At 42.9% G+C, this 17500-nt stretch overlaps 1 protein-coding gene across 1 annotated transcript in view; it reads left to right on the forward strand.

Moving 5' to 3' along the window:
* The window catches only part of LOC143294624 (pancreatic lipase-related protein 2-like), a 20874-nt gene extending 5073 nt beyond the window's left edge, over positions 1 to 15801 (forward strand). Inside the window, exons 5-11 of the mRNA XM_076606001.1 lie at positions 1513 to 1747; positions 2310 to 2537; positions 5276 to 5382; positions 7299 to 7428; positions 8012 to 8126; positions 13134 to 13325; positions 15720 to 15801. Coding sequence (XP_076462116.1) covers positions 1513 to 1747; positions 2310 to 2537; positions 5276 to 5382; positions 7299 to 7428; positions 8012 to 8126; positions 13134 to 13325; positions 15720 to 15801 — 1089 coding nt within the window. The remainder of the gene's footprint in view (positions 1 to 1512; positions 1748 to 2309; positions 2538 to 5275; positions 5383 to 7298; positions 7429 to 8011; positions 8127 to 13133; positions 13326 to 15719) is intronic.
* Positions 15802 to 17500: the final 1699 nt, after the last annotated feature.

Genomic DNA, 17500 nt, shown 5'->3' on the forward strand with positions numbered 1-17500 from the left:
TACCCTCGATTATAAAAGATTTTGTCTTGTGTTACCTTGTATGTTTGACTGTATGTTTCTCTGCTGGTATGTCTGTTTATCTGTCTGTCGGTATGTTTCTCTGCTTCTGTGTCTGTTTGTCTGTCTGTCTGTCTGTGTGTTTCTTTGCTGGTATGTCTGTCTTCTGTCTGTCTGTCTTTCTCTGCTGGTTTGTATGTCTGTCTGCTTCTGTGCTGGTATGTATGTATGTATCTCTATCTGTCTGTCTGCCTGTCTGTCTGTTTCTCTGATGGTATGTCTGTCTGTTTGTCTGCCTGTCTATTTCTCTGCTGGTCTGTCTGTTTCTCTGCTGGTATGTCTGTCTGTCTGCCTGCCTGTCTGTCTGTCTGTTTCTCTGCTGGTCTGTCTGTTTCTCTGCTGGTATGTCTGCCTGCCTGTCTGTCTGTCTGTTTGCTGGTATGTCTGTCTGTCTCTCTGTCTGTTTCTCTGCTGGTATGTCTGTCTGTCTGCCTGCCTGTCTGTCCGTCTGTCTATTTCTCTGCTGGTATGTCTGTCTATCTCTCTGGCTGTCTGGCTGTCTGTCTGTCTATTTCTCTGCTGGTATGTCTGTCTGTCTGGCTGTCTGTATGTATGTTTCTCTGCTGGTATGTCTCTCTGTCTGCCTGCCTGTCTGTCCGTCTGTCTATTTCTCTGCTGGTATGTCTGTCTGTCTCTCTGGCTGTCTATATATGTTTCTCTGCTGGTATGTCTGTCTGTCTGCCTGCCTGTCTGTTTTTCTGCTGGTATGTCTATCTGTCTGTTTCTCTGCTGGTATGTCTGTCTGTCTCTCTGTCTGTCTGTTTCTCTGCTGGTATGTCTGTCTGTCTGTCTGCCTGTCTGTTTCTCTGCTGGTATGTATGTCTGTCTGCCTGCCTGCCTGTTTTTCTGCTGGTATGTCTGTCTGCCTGCCTGTCTGTCTGTCTGTATCTCTGCTGGTATGTCTGTCTGTTTCTCTGCTAGTATGTCTGTCTGTCTGTCTGCCTGCCTGCCTGCCTGTCTGTCTATTTCTCTGCTGGTATGTCTGTCTTTCTGTCTGGCTGGCTGTCTGTATGTATGTTTCTCTACTGGTATGTCTGTCTGTCTGCCTGCCTGTCTGTCTGTCTGTTTCTCTGCTGGTATGTCTGTCTGCCTGTCTGTTTCTCTGCTGGTTTGTCTGTCTGTTTCTCTGCTGGTATGTCTGTCTGTCATTCTGTCTGTATGTATGTATGTATGTATGTTTCTCTGCTGGTATTTTTGTCTGTCTGCCTGTCTGTTTCTCTGCTGGTATGTTTGTCTGTCTGTCAGTATGTTTCTCTGCTGGTATGTATGTCTGTCTGTCTGTATTATGTTTCTCTGCTATGCTGTGCTGTGCTGTACCATGCCATGCTGTGTTGTGCTACTTCATACCTTGCTATGCCATATATATATATATATATATATATATATATATATATACATATATTTGTGGGTGTGTGTGTGTGTGTGTAATTAACACATAATTGGCTGTAACCACAGGAAGACAGCAACGTGATTGTGGTTCACTGGCAAGAGGGGGCGCGCATGCCCATGTACCCCAATGCCGTGGCCAACACGCGATTGGTTGGCCGCCAGCTCCGCTTGCTATTGGTGAAACTGGTGGAGGAGGCGGGGCTTCAGCTGGACAGAACTCACCTGGTTGGTCACAGCCTGGGCGCTCACACCAGTGGCTACGCTGGGCGGGACTTGGAGGGTCAGCTGTACCGAATCACTGGTAATGGACACATTGCTGTGTTATGTCATATCATGTCACATCACATCACATCACATCACATCTGTGCTGTACTGTGCTATGCTGTACTGTGGTTTACCATACTCTGCTATGCTGTACTGTGCTATACCATACCTTCGATAGCTGAATGGTTAAAGCGTTGGACTTTCAATCTGAGGGTCCCAGGTTCGAATCTCAGTAGCGCCTGGTGGGTAAAGGGTGGAGATTTTTCCGATCTCCCAGGTCAACATATGTGCAGACCTGCTAGTGCCTGAACCCCCATCGTGTGTATACGCACGCAGAACATCAAATACGCACGTTAAAGATCCTGTAATCCATATCAGCGTTCGGTGGGTTATGGAAACAAGAACATACCCAGCATGCACACACCCCGAAAATGGGAGTATGGCTGCATACACGGCGGGGTTAAAATAGTCGTAAAAGCCCACTCGTGTATGACGAGTGAAGTGGGAGTTGCAGCCCACGAAAGAAGAAGAAGAAGTCCCACACCCCGCTGCGGACTGACGACAACTACAACAAACGTGCAATGGTTTCTGTGCCTCAGCCCTGGACCCGGCAGGCCCGCTGTTCGACAAGTTCAGTCCCACGCTGGATCTGGACAGCACGGACGCGCGGTTTGTGGACGTGATCCACAGCAACGCCAAGCCGCTCAACTCTGGGGGCGCGGGGTTGTACCGGCAGATCGGCCACATCGACTTCTACATCAACGGCGGCAAGACCCAACCTGGCTGCAGGGACGGTCTGAGCGCCATCTTCAACATGTTCTCGGAAGGTGGGTAGTAATGGAGATTTTGTGTGTGTCTTTCGGGTTTTGTTGTTGTTGTTGTTGTTTGTTTGTTTGTTTTTTCGGGGGTGCGGGTGGTGGTGGTTCGTTTTTATGTGTTTTGTTTGTTTTTGTTTGTTGTCGTTGTTAGCTTTTTAACATACGATGCAGTACAACCTAATACAATATAATACCTCACACACACGTACACACACACACACACACACACACACACACACACACACACACACACACACTGTCACAGTGATGTCACACAGTTCAAAATCGTGGGATGATGGGAGGGGACATGAGAGCAGAAAAAAGGTACAGCACCTTGTAATGAAATCAGACTGGCATCGCATTCGCTACTAAAGGTCTATATATTTTTATTTCTTTGATTTCACTTCACTGTTGAGTATGAGTTTACTGTTAATAGGATTGTGTTTCGTAACCACAGGACTCAGTTTTGTAACTAAATTCATTCTACTTGATTTGTTTGATTCGTTTACAGTTTGTTGTTTTTGTTAATTCATCACCTTTTCCGAATTAGTTTTAATTGAGTTGAAGGATGCATCCAGGTGGGTGGGGGGAGGGGGTTGGTTGTTTGTTTTTTGTTGTTGTTTTTTGTTTGTTTGTTTGTTTGTTTTTGTGTGTGTTTTTTGTTTGGTTTTTTGATTTTGTTTTTGTTTTGTTTTTTGTAGGGGGGGATGGGTGGTGTTGTTTTTTGTTTTTTGTATTTTTTTCCTCAAGGCCTGACTAAGCGCGTTGGGTTACGCTGCTGGTCAGGCATCCTCTTGGCAGATGTGGTGTAGCGTATATGGATTTGTCCGAACGCAGTGACGCCTCCTTGAGCTACTGATACTGTGGCTTGATTTTTTTTTTTTAATTAATTAATTCATTATTTATTTATTTATCTGTAATTTTGATTCATTTACCAACGTTGATTTTTTTTTAATTAATTAATTCATTATTTATTTATTTGTCTGTCATTTTGATTTATTTATCAACGTTATTTTTGTCTTTTGTTGTTTTCATTTTGTACCACAGTAGTAGCAATTTTGGACCGGCAGCCGTACTAGCTCTTTATGTTTGTTATTTTCTGTTGTGTTCATTTGGCTGTTCAAGAGCAGGGCGCTTTTGAACACGAGGGGAAGTAACAGGAAATTTGCGTCGTCCCAAGTCATCAAATGTTGAATATGCAGTTGTTTCCCTTCGTTTGTATATGGGCAAACCATGCTCCCCCCCCTCTCTCTCTCTCTCTCTCTCTCTCATTCGCGGTCTTTTTCTATATATCTCTGTCTGTCTGTCTGTCGATATATATATGTGTGTGTGTGTGTGTGTGTGTGTGTGTGTCGATGTCTTTGCATATCTGTGGTTGTATAAATTTCTGAATGTACGGTGTATGTAAAATCCAGCAATGGCATGCATCTTTTACGGCCTTGAATGTGTTTGTGTGTCTGTGTGTTCGCCGGTGTGCGCGTATGCAGTGCGTGCGCCGCTTTGAGCCTGCTCGCATATGTGTGAGTGTGCGTGTGTGTGTGTGTGTGTGTGTGTGTGCATGCAATATGTTTATTTGTGTTTGTACGCCCGCGCGTGCGTTGGAGAGAGAGAGAGAGAGAGATTGTTTGATTATTGATACATAATTATACAGCCTATGTACGGTCAGAGAATAAACTCTACACACTTAACGAAGACGGAGTCATTTGCATGGCAGGCTGTCTTCCTGGTTACAGCTGGATGACAGCTGTCTTTAGGCGATCATCATTCGTTTCCTGTGTCATTCAGTCATGCAAGTTATGTCACGCGCGTACACACACACACACACACACACACACACACACACACAGAGCGGTTGTTTTCTTTTCTATTTTTTTCTTCTTTTTTTTCTCTTTTGCTGTGGGTTCTTTTACGTGCGCTGAGTGCTTGCTACACACATACCTCGGTTTTGATCGTCTCATCCAAAAGACTAGTGTCCAAACCACCACCACTTACTGAAGGTCTGTTGGAGGCGAAGTAACATCTCGCGAGTATGGGAATCGATCCTGTACCTTCAGATTCCCTCGCTCACTTGGCGGACGGACGGACAATGTGTGTGTATTATCACTGTGTGTGTTTGTGTGTGTTATCTGTGTGCGTGTGTGAGAGGGGGTGTGTGTGGGTGTTATCTGTGTGTGTGTGTTTTCTGTGTGTGTTATCTGTGTGCGTGTGTGTGTGTGCGTGTGCTCGCGCGCGCATATGTGTGTGTGTGTTTGTGTGGGTGTGGATGTGGGTGTGTTTGTTATCTCTGTGTGTATGTGTTTTCTCTGTGTGTGTGTGTGTGTGTGCGCGCGTGCGCGCGCGTTATCTCTGTGTGTATGTGTGTATATGTAATATCTGTGTGTGTGTGTTATCTGTGTATTATCTGCGTGTGTAATATCTGTGTGTATGTTATATGTGTGTGTATATTATCTCTCTGTGTGTGTGTGTGTGTGTGTGTGTGTGTGTGTGTATTATCTGTGTGTATATGTATGTAATCTCTGTATGAGTGTGTGTGTGTGGGTGTGTGTTATCTGTGTGTGTATTATCTGCGTGTTTATCATCTGTATGTGTGTGTGTGTGTGTATTATCTCTATGTGTGTGTATATTATCTGTGTGTGTGTGTGTGTGTGTAATCTGTGTGTGTGTGTGTGTGTTATCTCTATGTGCGTGTATATTATCTGTGTGCATGTGTGTGTGTAATCTGTGTGTGTGTATGTGTGTGTGTGCAGGAGGTATCGGGGAAGCCGTGGCGTGCAGTCACGGACGGTCGCACGAGGTGTTCATTGAGTCCATCACCTCTGAGTGCCCCTTCACGTCCTACCCCTGCCACAGTTTCGTCAGGACATCATTCATTATTGTCACATTGAATAGATAGTAACAGTCATAATGAGACTACTTCTACTACTACTACTACTGCTTCTGCTGCTGCTGCTGATCATGATGATAATAATGATACTACCTCTACTGCTGCTGCTGATCATGATGATAATAATGATACTACTACTGCTGCTGATGATGATCATGATCATGATGATAATAATGATACTACTACTACTGCTGCTGCTGCTGATGATGATGATCATGATCATGATGATAATAATGATAATGATACTACTACTACTCCTGCTGCTGCTGATGATGATCATGATGATAATAATTATAATGATACTACTACTACTGCTGCTGCTGTTGATGATGATCATGATCATGATGATAATAATGATAATGATACTACTACTACTCCTGCTGCTGCTGCTGCTGATCATGATGATAATAATTATAATGATACTACTACTACTGCTGCTGATGATGATCATGATCATGATCATGATGGTCATGATGATAATAATGATAATGATACTACTTCTACTACTACTACTACTACTGCTGCTGCTGCTGCTGGTGATGATGATGATGATAATAAGAATACTACTACTGCTGCTGCTCATCATTAATAATAATAGTAATGAGAATACTACAACTACTACTACTACTAACGATTATGATAATAAGAATGATGATGAATATGGTGGTGGTTATGATTATAATAATAATAATAATAATTGTAAGTAGTAGTAGTAGTAGTAGTAGTAGGATTATTATTGTAATTATCAACTGAAAGTAGTAGTAGTAGTAGTAGGATTCTTCTTCTTCTCCTTATCATTTTTTTATCACTATTATTATTGTCATCATTATCGTTATTGTTGTTGTTGTTATTATTATTATTATTATTATTGTTCATTCGCTTTACTTTAATCTGTATACTTCCTTTCCATGCAAAACATTCTGGACTGTGCCAGTCAGTTTAAGAAGATATGTGTAAAGCATGCATTTAAACGCAAGCAGACAGATCTGTTGGAAACCTCGGCAAGTAAACTTATGGTTGGAAATTTATTTCTTCAGTCTTTAACCGAACCCGGGCGTGGATGTACCCGTCCATGTAAACACTGTGGAAATTGTATGTCTGCGTCTGTGTGTTTGTGTGCGTGTATGTGTGTGTTTGAGTGTGTTTATGTGCGTGTGTGTGTGTGTGTGTGTAATGCCTCATTAAGTAAATGACGTATTACATGGTTATGACGTAGGACTTGTACTTTAAAAAAAGAAAAGAAAAAAAACTTAGACCTGCTGAAGAAAGATTCGTAAGAGTACAACGTCAGCGAAAAAAAAGCCCAACGATTGTTTAATTTTTCTTTCTGGAAGAGGCTTTCTGTGAAAGCTGTTTCATGCAGCCAAGACAATCTGGTTAAACTTAAGTACTGCTGAAAAGATGAGCAACGTAGTCTGATATATCCTGAGGTTTAATACCAGACAAATACTATCATCATTTATGTCGTTTCATATAGTCTGTTTTCCGTTTCTGATAGTTATGTTATTTTAATTGTTTATGTTTAATTTTGGTGTAAAATACTATTGCTGTTGTATAATATCCTCCATGCCCCCAAAGGGGTGAAAGGATTAACTCACTCAGTACGGCCAGTCCTCTCTTCTCCTCTACACAGACCCCTCGGATGTCCAGTGGGTGTCTGAATGACCCAACCTTTAGCTTCCGTCGTCAGAATTGTGGTATTCTTTGTCAACATTCACGTCTTCAGTATAAGAGCCTTCCGCTTGCAATATTTTGATGATGGTAATTGGTGTGAAACGCTGTTAACGTCGTCTCTTTCGCCGTTCGTATGGAGAGAGTTGAATATTCTTGATTCGTGTGTGTGTGTGTGTGTGTGTGTGTGTGTGTGTGTGTGTGTGTGTGAACAGGACGGCTTCCAGAGGGGGGAGTGCCTGGACTGTGGTCAGACGGGCTGCTCTGAACTGGGCCTGTACGCTGACCAGCACAGCGCGAGAGGCACCAGGTACCTCAAGACGCGGGATGACAGCCCGTACTGCGGTGAGCCGGGGGACAGATATTTCGGGGAGGGGGCTCTTCCGGTGTTGGGCTTCAGTTTTGTAGCGTTATGTTTCGTTAACGCTAAAAGTAGTGCGGTATTGGATGTTGGAATCGACCCTCCGACTTACCTACCTATGTATGTATGTATATATATATATATATATATATATGTGTGTGTGTGTGTATGTGTGTGTACATACATACATACATACGTACATACATACATACGAGTGCAAATCATGGATATGTACAGTGTGAATCTAACGTACTTACCTGTTCCTCTGTGACGTGCGGGTTTTTTTGGGTTGTTTTTTTTTGGGGGGGGGGGGGGGTTGTTTGGGTTTTTTTGTTTTGTTTTGTTTTGTTTTTCTGCCCCAGCATCTGCACCGTTTCAGTGGCATCAGTCCCAAGCCGCTCATTCCGAGTCCCCCACACACACAGCCACACCCGGGTGCGTCTGTCATACTCCCCGCGTCGGCGTCATGACGTGCGAATTTTACTGGTGATGTATGTGTGTGCGTGTGTGTGTTTGTGTATGCCTGTGTGTGTGTTTGTGTATGTGGGTGTGTGTGTGTGTGTGCAGGGTTCCACTACTCCGTGACGATCGAGACGGCTGCTGGGGGCAGGGACTCTTCAGGGCAGCTGTCCGTGCAGCTCACTGGGACCTGGGGCAGTACTGCCTTCCTCGCCGTCACTGAGTGAGTAGCACGTGCTGCCCGAGGTGATGACGTTCATGGTGATGATGATCATCATCATGATGGTGACGGTGATAATCATAATCATAGTAACAGTATATAAAGTAATAATGATGATGATGATGATTTTGTAAGTGTGTGCGATTTAGGAGTATGATGATAATGTTGAGGCTGCTGCTGCTGATGATTGATGAGGATGTTGATGATGATGATGATGTTGATGATGATTATTATTATTTGGATAGTGTATGTGCTTGAGGAGCATGATGGTAATATTGCTGCTGCTGTTGATGATTATTATTATTATGATGATGTTGATGATTATGATTTGGATAGTGTGTGTGCTTGAGGAGCATGATGGTAATGTTGATGCTGCTGTTGACTGATGATGATGATTTTGTTGATGATGATTATTATGATGATGTTGATGCTGCTGATGTTGATGATGATGATTATTATTATTATTTGGATAGTGTATGTGCTTGAGGAGCATGATAGTGATGTTGCTGCTACTGTTGATTATGATTATTATTATGATGATGATGATGAGATTATTATGAAGTGGAGTGATGGCCTAGAGGTAACGCGTCCGCCTAGGAAGCGAGAGAATCTGAGCGCGCTGGTTCGAATCACGGCTCAGCCGCCGATATTTTCTCCCCCTCCACTAGACCTTGAGTGGTGGTCTGGACGCTAGTCATTCGAATGAGACGATAAACCGAGGTCCCGTGTGCAGCATGCACTTAGCGCACGTAAAAGAACCCACGGCAACAAAAGGGTTGTTCCTGGCAAAATTCTGTAGAAAAAATCCACTTGGGTAAGAAAAACAAATAAAAACTGCACGCAGGAAAAAAAATACAAAAAAAAATGGGTGGCGCTGTAGTGTAGCGACGCGCTCTCCCTGGGGAGAGCAGCCCGAATTTCACACAGAGAAATCTGTTGTGATAAAAAGAAATACAAAAAAAAAAAAAAAAATCATGTTGATGATGATGATTTGGATAGTGTATATGCTTGAGGAGTATGATGATAATGTTGCTGCTGCTGCTGATGATGATGATGATGGTGGTGATCATAATGATGACGTTGATAATCAAAATCATAGTAACAGTATATAAAGTAATGATGATGATGATTTTGTAAGTGTATGTGTTTGAGAGTATGATGATGATGATGATAGTGGTGATCATGATGATGACGTTGATAATCAAAATCATAGTAACAGTATATAAAGTAATGATGATGATGATTTTGTAAATGTATGTGCTCGAGGAGTATGATGGCAATACTGCTGCTGCTGCTGGTGATATTGATGATGATGTTGATAATCATAATCATTGTAACAGTATAGAAAGTAACGATGAAGATGATGGTGATGGTGATTTTGATAGTATATGTGCTTGAGGAGCATGATGACAATGTTGCTGCTGCTGCTGATGATGATGATGATGATGCTGCTGATAATGATGATGATGTCGTTGATAATCATAATCCAAGTAACAGTAAAAAAAAATAGGTAATGATGATGATGGTGTGATGTGCTTGAGGAGCATGCTGCTGCTGCTGCTGCTGCTGCTGATGATGATGATGATGATTTGGATAGCGCTGATGATGACGTTAATAATGATATATCATAGTAACAGCATAAAAAGTAATTATGTAATGGAACAAAAAAAAATAATAGTAATGGAACAAAAAGTAATGATGATGAGAAAACTGAAGAAGAAGAAGAACAACAACAACAACAACAGCAACAAACAACAACAAAAATGGCAATCTGTGTGCCTGTGGAGTGATAATAACCAACGACAACAGCAGAACAACAACAACAACAACGATGATGATACTAATGCTAATGTAACACGGATGATAGAATATTATGCTGGTAGAGTAATGATAACAAAGGCAACAACGAGAGCAGCAACAGCAACAGAAACAGCAAAGGCAATAAGAAAAACTAATAATAACAGTGCCGAGCAGTGTAAGCACTTGATATCAATTGCTTTCCCACTTGACTCAGAACGGACTGACCTGGCCCGCAAACCACAAGTGTGTGGTACGTGCCATGTCTGGCACTTTCAGCATATTCAACGCGCATACTCACCAGCCCCCATGCTATGTTGTACGCGCTTGCGTTGGTGGTTTTTTTTACTCCCCCAGTTATATGTCTTCATATGCTGTCGTTTGCCATTATGCAGTGTGGAATGTATGGTTTCACGTGAGGCACTAAGAACCCGCTGTATGGAGAGTTTTCACATTATAAGTAATACATTATCATTATTATCAGTAATTTTTTTTTTTCGTCATGAACGTCATCATCATCATGATTATCACCATGTTTATCGTCATCTTCTTCTTCGTCTTCTTCATCTTATTTCATTTTATTTTTCGTTATTTTCATGTTTTGTGTCGTAACTTGGGCAGAATTGTGAAAAGGACTTTACTGTGCCACATTTTTTACCCATTAAAGATTCAGTCAATCAGTCAGTCTTCTTCTTCTTCTTCATTCGTTCATTCATTACATGGGCTGCGACTCCCACGTTCGCTGGTAAGCACGAGTGGGCTTTATCGTGTATGACCGTTTTGACCCCCGTCATGTAGGCAGCCGCACTCTTTCTTTTTTCGAGGGAAGTGTATGCGGAGAATGCTTTTGTTTCCTTAACCCATCGCACACTGACATGGATTACGCGATCTTTGACATGCGTTTTATTTTTGGTTTTGTTTTTTTTGTGCTTTTTGTTGTTTTTTTGTTTTGTTTGCGTATACACACTACAGGTTTCAGGCACCAGAAGGTCTGTACACATGAGTTGACTTGGAAGAACGGAAGACGGTCGCAATAGCCGAGTGGTTAACTCTCTCCATACGAACGGCGAAAGAGACGACGTTAACAGCGTTTTACCCCAATTACCATCATCAAAATATTGCAAGTGGAAGGCTCTTATACTGAAGAAGTGAATGTTGACAAAGAATACCACAATTCTGACGACGGAAGCTAAAGGTTGGGTCATTCAGACACCCACTGGACACCCGAGGGGTCTGTGTAGAGGAGAAGAGAGGACTGGCCGTACTGAGTGAGTTAAAGCGTTGGACTTTCAATCTGAGGGTCCCAGGTTCTAATCTCGGTAACGGCGCCTGGTGGGTAAAGGGTGGGGATTTTTACGATCTCCCAGGTCAGCATATGTGCAGACCTGCTAGTGCCTGTACCCCCTTCGTGTGTAAACGCATGCAGAAGATCAAATACGCACGTTAAAGATCCTGTAATCCTATGTCAGCGTTCGGTGGGTTATGGAAGCAAGAACATACCCAGCATGTACACCCCCGAAAACGGAGTATGGCTGCCTGCATGGCGGGGTAATTACGGTCATGCACGTAAAAGCCCACTCGTGTACATGCGAGTGAACGTGGGAGTTGCAGCCCACGAACGCAGAAGAAGAAGAAGTAGAAGAAAGAAGAACGGAGAAGTCTTCACCCCTTAACCACCAGTCACAGTGACTGGTATTCGAACCCATAACCCTCAGATTGGAAGTCCAGGGCTTCAACCACTTTCTGGTGTTGCGCCCGTATTATTATTATTATTATTGTTATTATCAGTGTTATTATTATTATTATCATTATTGTTATTATTACTGTTGTTGTTGCGTTCCTGTTTTTGGATCACATGCGTCTGTACACACAATGTGAGTTTATGTAGTATTTTGATTGTGTGTGTGTGTGTGTGTGTGTGTTGTTAAGCAGTAGCCAATTCGTTTTCTCTCGAAATACCTTGTGTGTTGACACAAAAATTGGTATAAAAATAGCGGGGGAGGGGGGGGGTTTACTTCAGAACATTATCATTATGATTGTGATACACTTCTGAGAAGTGTACAAAGTTAAAAGAAGCCAAAATATTTCCACAATCAGCTTACTGTTACATTTTATTTCTTATTCTCAAGACCTATCACTTTTTTTCTGACACATTGATTAATAGCAGTCGTTTCATCATTTTTTTGTTCTTCAGCTTAGTTTGGAAGTTACATTGATTCACTGTTTTACACTCGCCCAATTAACCAGTCGTTTTTGACGGTAAAGTGCGTCGCATTAAGATATTATTCTCATCAAGTAGTATTCATTATGAGCATGTGTGTTAAATTGATGATTCGCGATAACTTTTTGTTGTTGTTGTTGAAAGGAGGCCGCCATTTTTACTTTTTTTGTCAGAGGATTTGTGCATAGACCTCATGTAGTGCATGATGTCCAAGACCCACCTTCAGAAATCAACAAACCTTCTTGACGTACAATAGTTTGCAGTCCAGTCAGTAGTAACTGGATGCACTATGCATGCGCGTATATAAAATCTTTTTGAGGTGAACAAATAACGGTCAACTTCCGCCATTATCTGGAGAGAAACAGTCGAAGTTTTCGTTGAGCGTTCACTTCACGTATTCCAACAGTAAGTGGTTTGTGTGTGTGTGTGTGTGTGTGTGTGTGTGTTATCCTTTATTGGACATACAGGTGGTGGGTGAAGTGCCTTCAGTCTACACTGTTCGGAGTGCCAGGACGCGTCTGAAAGAATTGAATTCGTCTGTCGTGTTTATTCGTGTATAACAGGCCCGATATTGCATTCAGCAAAGCTGAAAAGTTCGTGATAAAAGACCGGAAAAATTTGAAAGTTCGACAGATCTATGTTGTGATCATAAAACAATGAAATGCTGATCGATGTGAACTGCTCCGTTTCCAGCATTCAACTTTCGGTTCCGGGAATCCACAAATTCTCGTTTTTGATGGTGAGCAAAAATGATATTGCACTGGTAACCACTCACCCTCATCACCCCCACCCCACTCAGACCTGGTCGGCGTTTTCCGGCAATTTTGTTGTTGTTGTTCGGTTGTTGTCAAGTTGTTGCTGTTTTTTGTGCAGCAGGAACCACACGTGAGCCGTGAAGGCTTTGCCCCTTAATTGTTTATTTGTGTTGCGTGTGTCTATTAAATATCTCTTTTATCTTTTCTTTTCTTTTTACTTTTTCTTCTTTTTCTCAGAGAAAAAGAGACGCTCAAGACTGGCACTGCTTACGGCGGCGTCGTTGTGGCGTCCACCGAAGTGGGCATCATCCAGACGCTGTCGATCCGTTACAACAAAGCCAGCAGCTGGTTCAGCTGGTTCGGGGGCGGTGGCCGAGACACCTTCTCCGTGGACCGAGTGCACGTGGTGTCCGGAGAGAGCGGACTCACGTGAGTTGGTTCAATGATCTAAAAATAGATGGATAGCTCACTGCCCAGGAAAGCTGAAGCCAACTGGACGCCATACTCGTATCCGGCTGTCAGTCCGTTGAGAATTCGTCTGCTGACTGGCGGTAGTTTCTGAACCGTAACCATGTTTCTTCGATGAAATCGTGTTATGCTTGCCCCCACGACATGCTAGATGTTGTGTCTTGATTGATATCTGCCAATGGTTTATTTACCAAAGTAACTGCAGGAAAACAGTGCAGTGACACACCGCAAACTTGCTGTGGGGGCACACACAGGAATGTCAGCTGAACTAACGCCGCGAGCAAAGTGAAAGCTTGCTGTGAAGCTGTCTTTGTATATATGTGTGTGGAGATATGGGCATATGTGTGTGTGCTTGTACAAGTAAGTGTTCATCTGTGTGTGTGTGTGTGTGCCGTGGAAGCTGTGATACGTAGACTAGAAATGAGTGTGTGGAGGAGGGGGGTAGAGGAGGTGCAGGGTAATGTGTGTGGTGTGTGTGTGTGTGTTGGAGCTCATGTACGTTTATATGTATTTGACTGTGCTTTCATATCTCTGAAACTACATGTTCGGTGCATATCTGTTATGCATGTGTGGGTGTGTATGTGAATGTGTGTCTTCATGTTTTACATCTATTTGCTTATTTATCATCATCATTTTTTTTTTTTTTTTTTTTTACTATATAGTTATTTATTTATTTATTTGTGTAAGCTTATCTATCATTTATTCACCAGCGTATATGGATTTGTCCGAACGCAGTGACGCCTCCTTGAGCTACTGAAACTGAAGCAGTCATCGTAGCCAGCTGAGCACTCGGCTACATAATTATATGAAGTTACCACTTCGTTCTATACTGACACGAGTAGCAAAATGGCTGATTGAACACTTCCGCTGGCTTCAGTTTACGAAGTGGCTCTAAAATCGCATGCGCTATCCACTTATTTTTACAACTGTGGAGTTGGTTAACCCGAGCACGGATACTGTCCTATTTAAGCGTCATAAATTATTGCACCTAATGGTTACATTTTCATGGTTTGTGGGAAACAGAATAAAAAAGAAAGATAATTTTTAAAATGATAAAAAAAACCTGAATAATTAAGATGGTGGCACATGTAGTCTAGTGACTGTATCTGCATCAACACTCAGTAAAATAACGTACAGAATAAAGAGTCACAATCCAGTGAAATGGGTTTCAACATCCTTAACATCCACTAATGATGATAATCGTTTCATACATGCACAAAAATTGTCGGGAAAGTAGATTCCTGAATTTAGGATGCTAAAACAGGACTTTATCCCGAACACGTATGCTTGATTATCACACGCTAACAAACCCACCAACCAACCAATGAGCATGTACGCATACGAGCGCGCGTGTGGTGGAACATATGCCAGCCTGCAGCCACACGCAAACAAACAAGCATGCATGCAGCACATGAGTGCACGTGAGTTGGAACGATTGTTTACAGCCACAAGCAGACCCACCACCAGAATAAAAAAACAACAACAAACAAGCGCGTGTGAGTGTAAGTGAGTGGAACCTGATATCTATTTACTGCACGCAAGCAAACGCATCACAGAAAATTGTGAATGTGTGTCTTGTGTGTCCGTATGTTGATATGAATGTGTGTGTGTGTGTGTGTGTGTGTGTGTGTGTGTGTGTGTGTGCTTCATAGAGGAACTAAAGGAGATACGGGCATTGTCCCTGGCTAGAAAATGTATAAACGCACCAAATGGTAGCACCAGAACCACAGCAATGTTTGATCCTCCAAGTAAGACAGTTACATATAGCTTTTAGCTATGGCCAACTGTCGCTTCAAAACGAAGCTATACAGCTCTGCGTGTCACTGGCTCAAAGTCGCTTTCTTTCGCCTCACTTCAAATACAAGGGAAGGAACTTAGGAAGTGGTCGACAGTTGATATCATCAGCGCTCCTGGGTCTTAGATTTCGTCTCATCGCAGTATCCAGCTTTAAATGCCGTGTATTGGAATGTCTCAGATGTTAGAGTCAGTCCACTACGAATACGAAAATTGCAAAATCCGTGTATTGGAATGTCTCAGATGTGAAAGTCAGTCCACCACGTATAAGAAAATTACAAAATGTAAATCTTGTTTGAAATAAGGAGAGTTTCCTATTAAAAAGAAAAAAAAAGAAATTAAAAAAAAGATTGATAGGTTTGCCTGCATGCGCGCACGCGTCTGTGTGTTTGTGTGTGTGTGTGTGCGTGCGTGCGTGTGCATGCGTGCGTGCGTGAGTGTGTGTATGAGCATGCGCGAGCTTACCGGAGGTGGGGGTGGCCGCGAAAGGTCTTAGTTCCCTCCCCTCATCCCTCTCCCCCTTTCAGTCTCATCCTTCACTCCACGATTGGTTTTGTTCAGGTACACCTTCTGCCTCCCAGTGAAACAGCTGACCGACGACCACGAGGTGACACTAACAGTGGAGGGCGCCGATGCTTGTTGACGTGTTACACGCTTCACTGTGTTCAGACGTACTGTCGTGACGCGTTCGATCGCTGTCATTCGGTTATGATTCGGAAAAACCATCGATGTAGCATCCTATTTGTTAGTCGATTAACACTAACAGGTGCGTGGAATGATTTTGCTACTTGGGTTCCCGATCGTGTTTGAATTCGCAGATTCGGTATTATGTTCACAGCTTCCATGATTACAGCCATGAATTTGTACAGGTTAATACATCCGTGAGAAAAGCTTTTTGACTGCACGTGTAAACCCCATTTTCAGGCGCTGTTGCTGACACAATGCACTCTCTTTCACCATGCAGCTTTATCCTCGACACTGACATTAGGCAGTACATCCTTTGTAACATGCTCTCCACTGCTGGTACTGCCTCCACTACTGCTACTAGTGTTTGAATATTATTGTGTATATATATATATAGAGAGAGAGAGAGACAGGTGTATGTGTACATGTGTGTATATATATGTGTGTGTGTGTATGTATATATAAGCGCACGAACATACATACATGCAACAACAACGTGAGAACTGTTGTTTGCGACAGAAACGTCTGGTACTTGTCTCTCTCTCTCTGTCTCTCTCTCTCTCTGTCTTTCTGTCTCTGTCTCTCTCTCTCCCTCTCTCTCTTTCTCTGGTTCTTTTCTCCCTCTTTCTTTCTTCCACCTCGCTCTCTCTCCCTCACTCTCTCTCTCTCTCTCTCGCTCTCTCTCTCTCTCGCTCTCTCTCTCTGGTTCTTTTCTCCCTCTTTCTTTCTTCCATCTCGCTCTCTCTGTCTCTGTCTCTCTCTCCCTCTTTCTCTCTTTCTCTGGTTCTTTTCTCCCTCTTTCTTTCTTCCACCTCGCTCTCTCTGTCTCTGTATCTCTCTCCCTCACTCTCTCTCTCTCTCGCTCTCTCTCTCTCTCGCTCTCTCTCTCTCTCTGGTTCTTTTCTCCCTCTTTCTTTCTTCCATCTCGCTCTCTCTGTCTCTGTCTCTCTCTCTCTCTCGCTCTCTCTCTCTGGTTCTTTTCTCCCTCTTTCTTTCTTCCATCTCGCTCTCTCTGTCTCTGTCTCTCGCTCTCTCTCTCTCTGGTTCTTTTCTCCCTCTTTTTTCTTCCATCTCGCTCTCTCTGTCTCTGGCTCTCTCTCTCTCTGTATCTCTCTCTCTCTCTCTCTCTCTCTCTCTCTCTTTCTCCCTCTCTCCCTCTCTCCCTCTCTCTTTCTGTTTCTTTCTTTCCTCCCTCTACACCTCAGTCGTCGCAGCAACAAAAGTTTCCCTCAACGTTTCTGGCAGCAATCTGAAGCTTAAGTCATTCCAATGTAGGTTCAGGAATGATAAAAAGAAAATAAATCTTTAAAAAAAAGAAAAAAGCCTACACTGTGTGTTCGTTTTGCTTCCAAATACTGCATCTGACGTCTCCACAATGGTGGACGGGTTCCGTACGATTGCCGTTTTCTCTCTCTTTAACTTTTCTTTGTTTTTTTTTTTTTTCACAGAGAGAGAGGGGGGGGGGGGTTGGGGGGGGGGGGGTGTGGAGCGGGAACGGAGACTATAAAGTTTCTAGATTTAGCTCGGGGTGTACTCTTAGCAAAATGTCCGCCGCTTTTGTTTTCTGTTGATGTGACATTTCGTGTGGTATCGTTCCTGGTTTTTGTTGTTTTTGTTTTTTGTTGTCGGTGGTTTTTTTGGGGTTTTTTGTTGTTGTT

Source organism: Babylonia areolata, chromosome 20 (assembly GCF_041734735.1).
Source record: "Babylonia areolata isolate BAREFJ2019XMU chromosome 20, ASM4173473v1, whole genome shotgun sequence".
Lineage (NCBI taxonomy): Eukaryota > Metazoa > Mollusca > Gastropoda > Neogastropoda > Buccinidae > Babylonia > Babylonia areolata.